Here is a 14,043-nt window from a genome sequence, read left to right as displayed (position 1 = left end):
CCGCTCCAGAGCCGAGCAGCGGGCGGCGGGACCCGCGACCGAGCGCGGCGACGGCGAGCGCGACGCGGGCCCCGCACGATCCCCGGGCGCCCCGCCTCCAGAGCAGCCCCCGCCGCCAGCCACCGCCCCCCGGCCGCCCCGGAACCCCAGAGACGCGCGGCGGCGAGCGGACCCGGGCAGCGGGGAGCGGGTCCCCGCACCCGAGCGGAGACGCGGGCGGCGCGGCTCCATCGCGGGGCCTCGGGGGGGGGGGGGGGCGCAGACCTGCGGAGCCTGCGGCCGGCAGAAGGTGAGCCCCGGGGTGCCAGGCGGTGTTGGGGGGTGTGGGCGGGCGGTGTGCCTGGGAACAGAGGCATCAAGGTCTGCAAAAGTAGAGGGGCCCTCCGGACTGGGCCTCTGCAGATCCTTGGGGGCCTCCTGGGGTAGCACTGAGTAACCTTCCCCAAGGCGACGATGGGTCCGTGAGGGGTGCGAAACTGGCCAACCTGGCTCCCCGACCTCTGGCCGGCCATCACTGACACCCCCATTACCCTTGCTGCTGCGATCCCCCGCTGTGTCTCCAGAGACACTGCTCTGGCTCTGGCTTGGGGGTCCTGATGTAGGGGTCCTTGCCAAGACCGGACTCCCCGCGTTCTGAAAAGGATTGCCCACCCTTCTGACTCCAGTGGCATCTCTGCAATCCCGGCGGAGCTGGAGCTGGGAGGAGCAAGGAGGGTGATCCCACACCTGCCCCCAGTTCCCCACCCCCACTGCCACCCAGAAGCCTTAGAGTGGAGAGAAGGCTTGGTTCATGCTCCCCAGCCATAACCCCCAAGTTGCAACCAAAGTCTCCTGCCTGCTGCCTGCTGCTGCCCCAGCGCCACCCCCTCTCTTTACATCTGGGTGCTTGGCCCTACCTGCCCTACACCCCCATCCACCAATCTTGGCTGTCTGGCATCTTCTCTCCTCCCATCCCTGGGGGAGCTGGCCGGGGCCCAGCGTAGCCGATGTTGTAATGTCCCTGGCAGTGCCCATGGAGAGAAGCGGCTGGGCCTGTTCCCAATAAGTTAACCGGGGCCAGGCCCTCCGCCCGCCAGGAGAACTTGACTCAGGTTCTAGAAGGGGAGATGCTGGTTGGGTGGGAAGGAGCTGTGGCATTGTTGGCAGTGCAGGGAAATGTCCAGGTAATGGCCCTTGCAGGATTGAGACTTGTCATTTGTCCAGGGTGCTGTTCACAGGGCTGCTTGGTTCTCTCAGGGCAGTGGACCTTTTTTCTTTGCAGGAAGATTAGCGTGGGGGGCTTCTGTGTACCTACCTAGTGGCTGAGAGAGGAGGACTCCTCTGGAGTCTGTTGGTTCATTCGGGGTGCAAAAAGATGGCTGGCGGGGAGCACTGTGTCCCCAGCGTGCCTAGGAGCAACAGGCAGCAGGGGTCTGAGCATGGCAAGGGCAGAACATTCCTTCTCGGGGCCAGCTGCCCTTCCAGCTCCTCACCATCTCCTAAGCTGGGCCCTGAGTCCTGTGTCCCCCCTGCACTGCTCACTAGGGGGAAGGGGGATGGCGGGGTTTGCGGGTTTGGGCAGCTTCAGGTTTCCCTTTCTCTACTTCCCTGTTAGCAACCTCTCCCAGCCCAGATGTTTCTGCAGCAGCAACTCCCGGGCAGAGAGCCGCTGACAGGCTGACTAGGGGCAGAGCAGGGACAGACCAGGGGTGAGGAGAAGGGCTCAAGGGCGTCAGTCACCGGTGTGAGGAGCGCTCTGGATCTGCTCGGATGCGCGTGCTCACACACTCACACTCACACACAGGCACACATGCGCGTGCACGCACGCACACGCACACTCACACGCGCGCGCACATCCCTCCCAGCTTGCGTGCAGCTCCTTACCCACCTCACTTCACACACATTCCCTTACATACTCTCACATTTGCTCGCACAGGCACCAGTCCTGGCTCTTGGGGGCTTCTACAATCTTCCATTCACTCATCTCTCACGGACACGTCCTGACTGTCCCAGCACCCTCCCTTAAGCCCTTTTCCAAAGCCACGTGTACGCCCCGGTCAGTGCACAGCCGGAGTGGCTCATTCTAAGTGGCTGTCTGCCACTCCCAGACACAGCCCGCATCTTAAAAGCCTCCCCCAGCTCCACAGCCTGGGAGTGGGAGGCACATTCTTCTGCATCTGCGTGCTCTGGGGGACATTCCTGGAGGCTGGAGGCTGGAGGCCTCAAGGGACACAGGGCTCTCCTCTGCTAGGTAATCCACAAATTGGCTTCTCAAACCAGGGCAGCAGGGGCGAGAAGCACCGGAGGACAGCCACCTCCTCACTGTCTGCTCGGGATGCCGCTGTAGGGCTGCAGGGATCCTTCTCGAGGTGGGCGGACAGAGCTCCAGGAGACGGAGACCATATCCAAAGTGGAGATTAAAGGGTAGCAGCATTAAGCTGAGCAAGGATTATACTGGAATTTCCTGGGCGTTTAACAGCTGCAGAACAGGACGGAGGACAGGGCCTGTGGTGCTGACCCCTCCCACGCTGACCCCATGGCTGACAGGTGTGACGGCCAGCCCAGCAGCCACGCCACACATTAACATTGGCCCCTTTGCCCTTGGGACCTCTCTTCCCCCGCTGGGCCCCGCAGCCTGCTTCGCCTCTCTGAATGTTCCTGTCCAGGCTCATTTTGCAGCGATGCCCTCCTCATGTGTCCCCAGCCCCCCCCCCCCCCCGTCCCCCTTGGTCCTTTAGAGCCGCAGTCCTTTGCCTCGCACCCAGTCAGAGAAGCATGATATTATCAGTGGGGCAATTTGAACTTCTTCGGAGAGAAGCTTAAAGAAAATCCAGGGATAAAAGTTATTTTGCTCATTCATTCCCAACTCCTACTGTCTCTTTATCTCTGCTTTCTCCTTCTAGATGAAAATTTCTAGATCGTTTGGAAACCTAGAGAGAGAAGGGAGGGGAGGATAAAATGTAAACATACGCTATGCTAGTCTAGGTTTTAAAAATATTTTCCCTTTTTTGTTGTTTAGATGATAATTGTGAGATTTTGTTTTAATTGTAAAAATAAGATATGCTCGTTGTAACAAGAAAACCCATTCAAATATATGTAAGACTAAATTAATAATCCCCCCTCCGCCACCGTTCATTTCTCCCGCCTACAGTAACCAATTTGAATGGCCAGTACATTTTCTGCCATACCTTCCTCCCAGCTTATTTGGCTTATATTACTTAATTTTTTTAAAAAACTCATTTTGTGGATTGAAGTGCATAAACTATTTTAAACCATCTCAGTTTGTTCATAAAATTATCATATTTAACATTTCAATTGGAGGACAGTTAATTTTTTAAATTCCTACAGATTTACTCATTTAATTTATTTTTAAATCCTTCATTTTTATAGAGAACAGAACTCAGAAGCTATGCTGTATAAGCTAGGAGTCTACACATCTTTAATCTTTGCCAGTTTCTGGAAACAAAACACAATTTTGATGCCTACGGACTGTCATATTTTTATAAACCAAAGAAATGGAGCAGGCTTGTGGCTGCGTGTCTCTGCTGTAGCGGAAAGATGTAAAGTGATATATGTAGAAAAGAAGCTGAGAAAAAAAATGTGAAGTCATAGAATATGCAATTTTTGTCATCTGAAATTTTGTCAAATCAGTCTTATTTTCTGAGCTACCATTTTCCATCCACATTTCTGCTGCTTCTGATGTGTTATATTTTTAAAACCATATACACATCTGAAAGTTGAATGTTTTCCTGATTGAGATGAGTCTTCTGCTCTTTCATGGGCGAGAGGATTTCTAAACACTGACCAATGCCTTTCGCGAGCTGGAGAAGACAGAGGGATCCGAAGCAGGCCTGTCCCCCCTCTGTGTTGAGGGAGAGATGCACTTGGCTGCTTCCAGGACACACTCCTAGACTGAGCTCAGACAGATGTGCTAGTCCTCAACCACTGGAGGCACCTTTGAAAATCAAGGTCTAAGTCCCGCTTGTTCAGTATTCCAGGCATGTGGATGGAACTGCGTGTTCTTGTCACTTACATTTCTGCCTTTGAAACTTGTTTCAAAAGAATCTGCAGGAGGAGGAATTAGCTGACAGCAATTTCTTCCATATCTTAAAGTTTCGTCTTTCCTTGTTTTTATTCTTGCTGAAGAGGTACACTGAGTTCTTTTTACATATATTAAAAAAATAAGAGACTTGAATTTATCTGTTTCGTCTGACAAGCAAGAATTGACCTCACGTCCTAGTCTCACTCAACCACAGTTTTTTTCTGAAGGAACTTGTTTATAACCTTCAGTCTTCTGGATCCAAATCTAAAAGAGGTCCCTTCCAACAGCAAGGAACACTTCTGGGCACTTGAAGAGCCTCAACCATTTTTTTTAATGAATATCTTGGTTCTTGGTAAAAAAAATTTTTTTAACAATTATGAAAGTGGTGGTCCACATGCAATGTCTCCACTTAATTCTTCCCTTTCCGATGCCTCTTGAGGACAGAAGCTGAGTGGCTTTAACATGTTCCCTAATTGCTTTTGCTCTTTTCTGGATCCTCTGGAGAGAGGCCAGCTTCATGTTGTCATTAAGACGCACGCTGAAGCTATGCATACACGCCCTGCTGCAGCCACAAGCCACTGTGTTGCCTGTATTGTGGGTCATCAAAGCAAACACTTTGCCATTCCTCATCTTCTAGAATGTTCCATAGTGGACAGCTGATAGGATCTGCAGTGCATCTCTTCCCTCTCGGTTTGCTGCCTCTTGAAAAAGAAAAAAAATTCATTGAGATGCATCCAAAGTATTTATTATTCCTTCTCCATGATTATCTGTCTGGTTATAAGTTTAGGACGATGCGGTGCTTACAGTTTCCTCTTTGTACAGATTCCAGAATTCATCCGTCTTCTGACTGAAAGAGGCTATTTTAGAGAATATCTGCTGGGCAAATGATAGAATAGCTTTCATTGCTTAAAGACATTTTGTTGGCATTTTCAGCTTTTGGTAGCAGCATTCCCGAAGACCCTAAGGCTCTGGACAGTCTGGTCTGCCTCAGTGTGTCAAGCCTGTCTCCCAATTAAGCCATTGAGCATTTGGGGGAGGCACCTGTGACATATATTACTTCAGGGTATTAGTTAAACAGCCGTTGGTGATGGGGCCAGGCTTCATTACTTCACGATCTCCCTGTTCACCTTTGAAACATTTCATCTGTGAATGCTTCTAGCAGCGGTCGGGACAGCATTGGCAAAGAACCTCTGTGTCGTAGGAATCATTTGCCGTATAGAAATGTTTCCTTTCTTCTGGCTTTATTGAGATGCAATCGACGTGTAACATCGTGTAAGCTGAGGTGTACAATCTGGTGATTTGGAAATGCTTCTTACTTGCCTCCGTACGCTGTAAGGTAAACTCTGTCTCCCAAGTAGGGTTCTGGCGGCACGACAGGTGCATTTCAGTGGCCAGCGGCCTGGTGCCCGTTATCCACCAGCCCACCAGCTTTCGTGATAACCACATGGAGATGACACTGACGGCTTCTTCTCGCAACAGAGCCCGTGTTACCGGGACAAATTAGATTAGCAGGAATCCAATTATGATCTTCTGATTTATCAGAGTCAAACAGTGTCATAGTTTGGTTTCAACTTCATTGTGAAGTGTGCCGTTTTCAGGACTGCTGCGGGTCACGTGGCCACAGCTCTCGTGGCTGAAACAGATTCCGGTTTCCAAATGCTGTCTCTTCTCTCTCTCAGTTCCATGTCTTTGAATGACCTGCTTCTTATTTTCTTCTCAACAGAAATCAGTGGAATGGACGGCTCTTGTCCATGCAGCTCACAGACTTTTGAGACTCAGTCACAAGGGGAGAGATGGGTCCCCACTAATCTCTAGACCACTGAACAAAGGAAGGTCTGAGCCCACTTGTCTTCACTGTGACCCGGGAGGCAGCCGTGCCCCACAGTCACATGCTTGGGAGCTGGACGGGGTGCTTGACTACGGATGGCCTCCTTAACTTAATCAATGGGGAACATACTTGACACTGTCCTGCACGGACTACTTTCACTCGGGAAAACATCTTCATAATCAGCGCATAAGCAGTAGCCTCACTCTTTTTTAAGGTTGTGCCATCATTTATTAAATACCCTCCCGCTGACGGACAGTTACTTTTCCAGTCTTTTCCCTTGCAAACAATGCTGCAGCAAATCTCCTTGTTTGAACATCTCTGCAAACAGACCCAAGGATGCAGTACGTGCAGCTGCTAGTCAGACATCACCGACTGTCTTCCCAAGAAGATACACCACTTTGAGCTCATAAGCACCGTGAACACAGACAGCCTAGCTCTCGTACCTTCTTCAATCCAGTGCATTATTAATCTCGTAGGACAAGATGGCACTGCTGTTTCCACGTTCTGTCCTTTCATTGTGAGCAAACCAGAAGCCTTTTTTCATATACGTACATTTATGTTTCTGTAAGCCGTAGAGGAAATGTGCTCCTTGTGGAGAGAGGACCGTTGTCTACACAGCGGAGGCATGCCAGACCCACATAGCTCTGCCCTTTCTCTGTGCTGGCTCCCTTACCAGTTGCAATCTTTGCTCCAGTGTTCTTCTCGCTCCTGTTCTCTCATCTTCCCTCGCATCATACCCCACAGCTCTCTCCCGTGGTCCCCCTCGCTCCGCTGCCTCTCCGTATTGTCCAGAGTGTCCAGGACTGATGTGGGTCAGGAGTGTTGGGGAGGGGGGATCGAGTGTCCCCAGGGAAGGAGTAGCTTCCACTCTGCTTGTTTTAATGAGAAGAATCTTCTGACTTCCAATACAGGGTAGCTCGAGGAGGAGGAGGGGAGAATAAATGAAGAGAAAGAACTGAAATAGCTCCTTCCAGAAGAAAAGGGTAAGATTGGCCCAGAACTCTCCTGTGTTCTAAGAGGGAGGGGCTGTAAGACATGCTCAGAGATGCATCACCTGCAGGACATAGGGAGGGAGTGACCTACCACATGGCCCTCTAAGATGGCGGACTTGGCACAGGTCGGGAGAGAGCCTGCTTCCGACAGGCCCTGTGGTTGGTGCCGGGCTGGTTTGAGAGCTATGTATGCAGCAATGTAGGTACCTGCCACCTGCCTTTTCTGGTCCTGTGTGTCTCCCTAGGAAGCAAGCTTGGCTGCAGACCCCAGTCTTACAAAGCAGCAGCCCTGCCTGGCAGGGTGGTGGCCAGGGCAATGGTGGGAGCCCCGAAGACGCCCCATGGCTGCTGAGGGGGCTGCCCGGTCAGGGAGCGGAGTGGCGGGCATGGTGTGCAGTCTCTGGGTGCTGGTGCTGGGGTCCTCAGTTCTGGCTCTGGAAGGTAAGAGGGAGGCGAGCCTGGAGAATCCCTACCTACCAGCACGGGTGGGGAATTGGAAAGATTCAGAAAAGGCAGAAAAGACCGAAGACATCAAGAAGGGGAAAGGAACGGGGAAGATGCCAGAGAAAGGCTCCTGACAGAGAGCTGTACCCCTGCTGGTGAATTAATAGGACCAGAGGGGGAAATTCCTCCTGGGGTGGGGTGAGGGTCGGCAGTCCTAGCTGCAGGCGTGGTTGTCGAGCGCCCCTTCTTATCTCCGGCCAGAGGTACTGCTGGACACCACTGGAGAGACATCTGAGATTGGCTGGCTCACCTACCCACCAGGTGGGGTGAGTGTCACTCCTTCATTCCCCGCCCTGTGCAACTCCCCGACCCTGCGCCTAGTGTGGGATTTGGGAAGGAAGGCCTGGGTAGACACCAATGGAGTAGGAATCCTTCCTCCTTCCCCCCGAGGAGCAGGACTTGGGGGTCTACTTATTCGCGCTGCCGGCTAACAGTGTCTCCCCGCCCTCCCTGCAGTGGGATGAAGTGAGCGTTCTGGACGACCAGCGCCGCCTGACTCGGACCTTCGAGGCATGCCACGTGGCGGGGGCCCCGCCGGGCACCGGGCAAGACAACTGGCTGCAGACACACTTCGTGGAGCGACGCGGGGCACAGAGGGCACACATCCGACTGCACTTCTCCGTGCGGGCATGCGCCAGCCTGGGCGTGGCCGGGGGCACCTGCCGGGAGACCTTCACCCTTTACTACCGCCAGGCCGAGGAGCCCGACGGCCCCGACAGCGTTACTGCCTGGCACCTCAAACGCTGGACCAAGGTGGACACGATCGCAGCGGACGAGAGCTTCCCCGCCTCCTCAGCCTGGGCGGTGGGCCCGCGCGGGGCCGGGCAGCGCGCCGGCCTGCAGCTCAATGTCAAGGAGAGGAGCTTCGGCCCCCTCACCCAGCGTGGCTTCTACGTGGCCTTCCAGGACACGGGGGCCTGCCTGGCCCTCGTGGCGGTCAAGCTCTTCTCCTACACCTGCCCTTCCGTCCTCCGCGCCTTCGCCTCCTTCCCTGAGACGCAGGCCAGTGGGGCCGGGGGCGCCTCGCTGGTGGCGGCCGTGGGCACATGTGTGGCTCATGCAGAGCCAGAGGAGGATGGAGGCGGCGGCCAGGCAGGGGGTAGCCCCCCCAGGCTACACTGCAATGGGGAGGGCAAGTGGATGGTAGCCGTTGGGGGCTGCCGCTGCCAGCCGGGGTACCAGCCAGCCCGCGAAGACAAGGCCTGCCAAGGTGAGGCTCTGCTCCTGTGCACTTGCCCAAGATCTCCTCACCTTGCCCCCAACTTGGGACACCTCTCCTGAACACCCCAAACTTCATTTGTCCCCCAAAAGATCAAGAATAAGCTATTTTAGGAAGGGACTCTTGTTTTCTCCAGATTTATTTTCTAAAGCACACAAATTTGGTGTCATGTGCTCATCTCAAATTTCTAGAACCTTCTGGAGGCTTCCACAGCCATCGCTGAGTGCCCTAGGGCTGCAGGCCTGAGAAGTGATGGAGATCAAAAGGAGTTAAACTCCTGGGCTATCTTGGGATGGGTCCTTTGACCCTATTTGCCATCTAGTTAGGAAGGGATCATCACGGCCAGATGACCGGGATGCAGGTAGGAGAAGGCAGTGGAAACCAGCTAAGGGGAATCCTTCTGCTGCAGGGTGGAGGCTCCAGAAGGCCCTTGCACAGGGAGGTCATGCAATCAAGCCAGACTCCTCTATCTGGTGCTTGGCTTGCCCATAGCCCCCACTGCACCTCATTTTTTCCATCTGTGGCAATGCAGTTCTACCCCAGTGGCCGTGGAAATAATCTCTGCCTGAGGGAGGGAAAGAGGGAAGAGGGGGGTTGGTCTCAGGAGGACAGGAGAAACAGCCCTGGGGAATGGAAGGCCGGGGGCATGTCTGTGTGCTGGCATATGGTGGGGCTCAGGAGGCAGTGGAGAGAGTGAGCCTAATGTCTCTGCCCCGTTCTGCCCCCCAGCCTGCCCTGAGGGGTCCTACAAGGCCTTGGCTGGGAACACTCCCTGCTTACCGTGTCCTGCCCGGAGCCATGCCCCCGATCCTGCAGCCCCTGTTTGCCCCTGCCTTGAGGGCTTCTACAGGGCCGGTTCAGACCCCCCAGAGGCCTCCTGCACTGGTGAGTCCCCCCACCAGCCCCAGGGGTGGAAATGGGACTGGAGGCGGGTAGAGAAGGGGAGCCTGAGGGCAACACAGTGGGGCTGGTTTGCATTTGCAGTGACTTATCTCCTGTTCATTTTCTCCCTCCACTCACCTCCTTCTCACCCTGACCCCATCAACGCTGGCCCCTTCCTGCCTCTCCTCCCACCTGCCTCTGCTTTCTGGTCCTCACGCCATGCTCTCGGTCTCCTCCCCTCTGACTCCTTCCTTCCTCCATCACTCCCACCCCTCCTCCTTCACCTGGACTCCCACCACCCCTTCCTTCCCGGCCCTTCTCGCTGCCCCCGCCGGTCTCCCCAGGCCCTCCGTCGGCTCCCCGGGAGCTTTGGTTCGAGGTGCAAGGCTCAGTGCTTATGCTGCACTGGCGCCTGCCTCAGGAGCTGGGGGGACGAGGGGACCTGCTCTTCAATGTCGTGTGCAAGGAATGCGGAGGCCACCAGGAGCCCGGCTCGGGCACCGGGGGCGGTTGTCGCCGCTGCAGGGACGAGGTGCACTTCGACCCCCGCCAGAGGGGCCTGACTGAGAGCAGAGTGTTAGTAGGGGGGCTCCGGGCCCATGTGCCCTACATCTTGGAGGTGCAGGCTGTGAACGGGGTGTCAGAGCTCAGCCCCGACCCCCCCCAGGTTGCCGCCATCAACGTCAGCACCAGCCACGCAGGTGAGCCTTACGCTCTGCCTGATGCCTTACCTTGCCTCCTTAGAAGGCCCTCCCCTACTCCTGCTGCCGGGCCCCTGGAAACCCGCCCCCTAACCCCCCACCCCAGTTCCCTCTGCAGTCCCTGCATTGCACCAGGTGAGCCGGGCATCCAACAGCATCACGGTGTCCTGGCCACAGCCAGACCAGACCAACGGGAACATCCTGGACTACCAGCTCCGCTACTACGACCAGGTGGGGCGGTGCACAGCAGGGCTGGTGGGAGCTCGCAGTGCCCCACGGTGGGCCAGAGATGGGGGAGGTGGGCCAGGATGGAGAGGCGCCAAGAAGCCTGAGGGTGGGAGCAGGGGTCAGGAGCTGGGGCTGGGCAGCAGGGAGTGAATGGCTGTCACCCTCAGGCAGAAGATGAATCCCACTCCTTCACCCTGACCAGCGAGACCAACACGGCCACCGTGACACAGCTGAGCCCTGGCCACATCTACGGCTTCCAAGTGCGGGCGCGGACTGCCGCAGGCCACGGCCCCTATGGAGGCAAGGTCTATTTCCAGACGCTGCCTCAAGGTGAGAGGGAGCCTGGATGGGGAGGGGGAAGCACCAGGGGGTCGGGAAGAGAGGCCCAGGGGCCCCCCAGGCCTTAAACCCTCATTCAGAACCCTCCAGACTAGAGGCCGTGGGGGTAGGGGGCCATGAGGACAGTGTCATGGCTGACCAGCTGGCCTTTGGTGCAAGGGAGGGTGTGTAGGTGCACGTGCTTGTGAGGCCTTGCCCACGTGTGATCCTGGCTGGCTGCTTCCTCAGGTGAGCTGTCCACCCAGCTTCCAGAGAGACTCTCCTTGATAATCGGGTCCATCCTGGGGGCCTTGGCCTTCCTCCTGCTGGCGGCCATTACCGTGCTGGCTGTTGTCTTCCAGAGGTGAGCCCTTCCCAGCCGTGTCCCCACACCACTTGCCCCGCAGCATAACCCCACGTCCTGGCAGCCCCAAAGCCCACTGCTGAAGCCACCTCCGAAGCCCACCTCCCCTCACCGGGCCCCTTCCCCTGGGCCCATGCGAGGCGGGAAGGGGTTATCCAGCAGCCCTCAGTCCACGGATGCCTGGCTGGAGAGTGGCCTGCATGGGGGCCGAAGGGAGGAAATGGGGGTGTCATTCCAGGGCTCTGGTTTGTCCTCAGGAAGCGGCGTGGGACAGGCTACACAGAGCAGCTCCAGCAGTACAGCAGTCCAGGTGTGTGGGAGGGAGGGCTGGGGGCTGAGCGCAGCAGGCAAGGCTAGGCTCCCCCAAGGTCCAGGGGGGCTCCTCAGCCTGCCGTCGTAAGAGGGCTTGCCTGGGGTGTGTGGGCAGCCTGGCCTCGTACCGCACCCTCATCACGTACCCCATTTGCCTACAGGGCTTGGGGTGAAGTATTACATCGACCCTTCCACGTACGAGGACCCCTGCCAGGCCATCCGAGAATTTACCAGGGAGGTGGATCCTGCATATATCAAGATCGAGGAGGTCATTGGGGCAGGTGTGTAGGCGCAGAGGAAGGGGACAGGAGGGACTGGAGCCCCCGTGAGCCTTCCCTTGCAGGATCCCCTCTAAACAGGGCAGGACACCGCGAGCCAAGGTCCTTCCTCACTACCCTCCACCTGCACCTGTTCTCCCAGGCTCCTTTGGAGAAGTACGCAGGGGCCGCCTGCAGCCCCGGGGACGGCGGGAGCAGGCCGTGGCCATCCAGGCCCTGTGGACTGGAGGTGCCGAGAGCCTACAGATGACCTTTCTAGGCCAGGCTGCCGTGCTGGGCCAGTTCCAGCACCCCAACATCCTGCGGCTGGAAGGTGTGGTCACCAAGAGCCGGCCGCTCATGGTGCTGACGGAGCTCATGGAGCTGGGCCCCCTGGACAGCTTCCTCAGGGTCAGTCTGGCCTGGGGGCGGGCAGGGGGCCTGGGGTCCAGGGAAGTCTGCCGTTCTCAGCTGTCCCAGAGACAGGAGACAGAGCCCTATTTCTTTGCTCCCCCACCTCCCCTGGTCCTCATCTTTCCTTCCCAGGCCATTTTCTGATTCCCTGAGCCCCTCTCCCTCTCCTGCTGATGTCTGCCCGGCAGCGCACGGAGGTTCCCCGCCCGGCGGCTGGCGGCTGACCTCTGCCCCCTGCCCCTCAGCAGCAGCGGGAGGGCCAGTTCAGCAGCCTGCAACTGGTGGCCATGCAGCGGGGAGTGGCCGCCGCCATGCAGTACCTGTCCAGCTTCGCCTTTGTGCACCGCGCGCTCTCCGCCCGCAGCGTGCTGGTGAACAGCCACCTGGTGTGCAAAGTGGCTCGTCTTGGCCACAGTCCTCAGGTGAGAGCAGTCTCGGGGGCTCAGCCTTTTCCAGAGGGTGCTGGCCGGTGAGCCGGGCTCCCGGGTGCGTACCACGGGGGGCGCGTTGTGGTGTCTGAATGGAGGAATGGAACCCGCCTGTGCTCCCCCCAGGAGCGCACCCTGGGCAGACATGGTGGCCCGTAGGAGTTGCCCAATAAATGTGACCCCTGCTGTAGTTACTGCTACTGTTGCTTCTAACCCCACCCCTCAGGGCCCAAGTTGTATGCTTCGCTGGGCAGCCCCAGAAGTCATTGCCCACGGAAAACATACCACCTCCAGTGACGTCTGGAGCTTCGGGATAGTGATGTGGGAAGTGATGAGTTATGGAGAGCGGCCCTACTGGGACATGAGTGACCAGGAGGTGAGCTCTTGACCTAGGCATTGCTGATTCTCCAGCCCCATCCTTCCAACCCACCAGCCTCACAGGCTCGTACATTCTTAGCTTCCATTCTCTAATCCACTGAGGTTTTAAGTTGTCTTGGCTTCCATATTTTTCGGTTCCTTCCCCACTCCAACTGCATGCTGCACCTGATCCCAGCCCACCCGATGACCTAACAAACAGAATACGCCTTTCCGCCAGCAGTAGCTTCTCGTCACCATGTTCTTCTACTAACCCCCAGGTGCTAAATGCAATAGAGCAGGAGTTCCGGCTTCCCCCACCTCCAGGCTGTCCTCCTGGACTACATCTGCTTATGCTAGACACTTGGCAGAAGGACCGTACCCAGCGGCCTCATTTTGACCAGCTGGTGGCTGCGTTTGACAAGATGATCCGAAAGCCAGACACTCTGCAGGCTGACGGGGGCCCTGGGGACAGGTCTGGAGATTGGGACTGGAGTCCGGGACAACCAGGGAGGGTAGATGCAAACTGGAAAGCAAACTGAGGAGAGGGGCCTAAGATGAAGGGGAAATGTTGACCACCCCCCTTCCCCCACTCAGACCCTCCCAGGCCCTTCTGAACCCTGTGGCTCTGGACTTTCCTTCTCTGGACTCACCCCAGGCCTGGCTTTCGGCCATCGGACTGGAGTGCTACCAAGACAACTTCTCCAAGTTTGGTCTCTGCACCTTCAGTGATGTGGCTCAGCTCAGCCTGGAGTAAGCGGGGAGAGGCGGGGTGGGGGTTCCGCCGGACTCCAGGCCAGGGGTCCTGCCGGGGATCTCAGAGAAGCTGGCCCAGACCTGACCCGCTCCTTCCCCACCACCAGAGACCTGCCCGCCCTGGGCATCACGCTGGCCGGCCACCAGAAGAAGCTGCTGCACAACGTCCAGCTCCTGCAGCAGCACCTGAGGGGGCTAGGCTCAGTGGAGGTCTGAGGCCTGAGGCCTGGGCGGGCCGCTGGGAGCGGACGGTGCCTCTGTCCTAGCCCCCAACGCAGGCCCACGGAGCGACAGGGAACGCTAGAGCCCGTCTCCTTCTTGGCCTCGGCTGGAGGCCCTGGCCACACTACAGCCAACCCTCTGGACGCTTCACTCCCTAGTCCTCCGCCCTCCTCCGCCCTCCCCCGCATTAAAGGGAAAGAAGAAACTTTGCAAGTTGGAGGTGTGGTGAGACCTCAGTCTGCA

General features: G+C 57.0%; 1 protein-coding gene across 2 annotated transcripts; it reads left to right on the top strand.

Annotated features, from left to right (window-relative positions):
• Positions 1 to 19: 19 nt before the first annotated feature.
• Positions 20 to 14,017, top strand: EPHB6 (EPH receptor B6). Of its 2 annotated transcripts, none has more exons than XM_045792459.2 (18): positions 20 to 289; positions 6,761 to 6,832; positions 7,087 to 7,282; positions 7,547 to 7,611; positions 7,802 to 8,555; positions 9,294 to 9,449; positions 9,791 to 10,147; positions 10,254 to 10,378; positions 10,543 to 10,705; positions 10,943 to 11,057; positions 11,315 to 11,367; positions 11,531 to 11,650; positions 11,790 to 12,037; positions 12,289 to 12,462; positions 12,695 to 12,844; positions 13,104 to 13,297; positions 13,420 to 13,575; positions 13,686 to 14,017. In XM_045792459.2, exons 3-18 carry the CDS (start codon positions 7,183 to 7,185, stop codon positions 13,792 to 13,794), a joined length of 3,039 nt encoding a protein of 1,012 aa, XP_045648415.2. In that variant the 5' UTR covers positions 20 to 289; positions 6,761 to 6,832; positions 7,087 to 7,182; the 3' UTR covers positions 13,795 to 14,017. The 2 variants fall into 2 exon arrangements, with proteins under 2 accessions (XP_045648415.2, XP_045648414.2); XM_045792458.2 differs by having other exon boundaries at positions 12,286 to 12,462.
• The last annotated feature ends 26 nt before the right edge of the window (positions 14,018 to 14,043 follow it).

Source organism: Ursus americanus, chromosome 3 (assembly GCF_024610735.1).
Source record: "Ursus americanus isolate L20-20 chromosome 3, mUrsAme1.1.p, whole genome shotgun sequence".
NCBI lineage: Eukaryota > Metazoa > Chordata > Mammalia > Carnivora > Ursidae > Ursus > Ursus americanus.
Note: the sequence above shows the minus strand (reverse complement) of the source record. Positions and strands in the feature narration are given on the sequence as shown.

What these genes read in the sequence shown, in the direction of transcription:
- EPHB6 (XM_045792458.2), top strand. Translation starts at nt 7,183, where the DNA reads ATGGCTGCTGAGGGGGCTGCCCGGTCAGGGAGCGGAGTGGCGGGCATG. An exon ending in CTCAGTTCTGGCTCTGGAAG is followed by an intron (nt 7,283 to 7,546) that starts GTAAGAGGGAGG and finishes ATCTCCGGCCAG; the next exon opens with AGGTACTGCTGGACACCACT. An exon ending in TCACCTACCCACCAGGTGGG is followed by an intron (nt 7,612 to 7,801) that starts GTGAGTGTCACT and finishes CCCTCCCTGCAG; the next exon opens with TGGGATGAAGTGAGCGTTCT.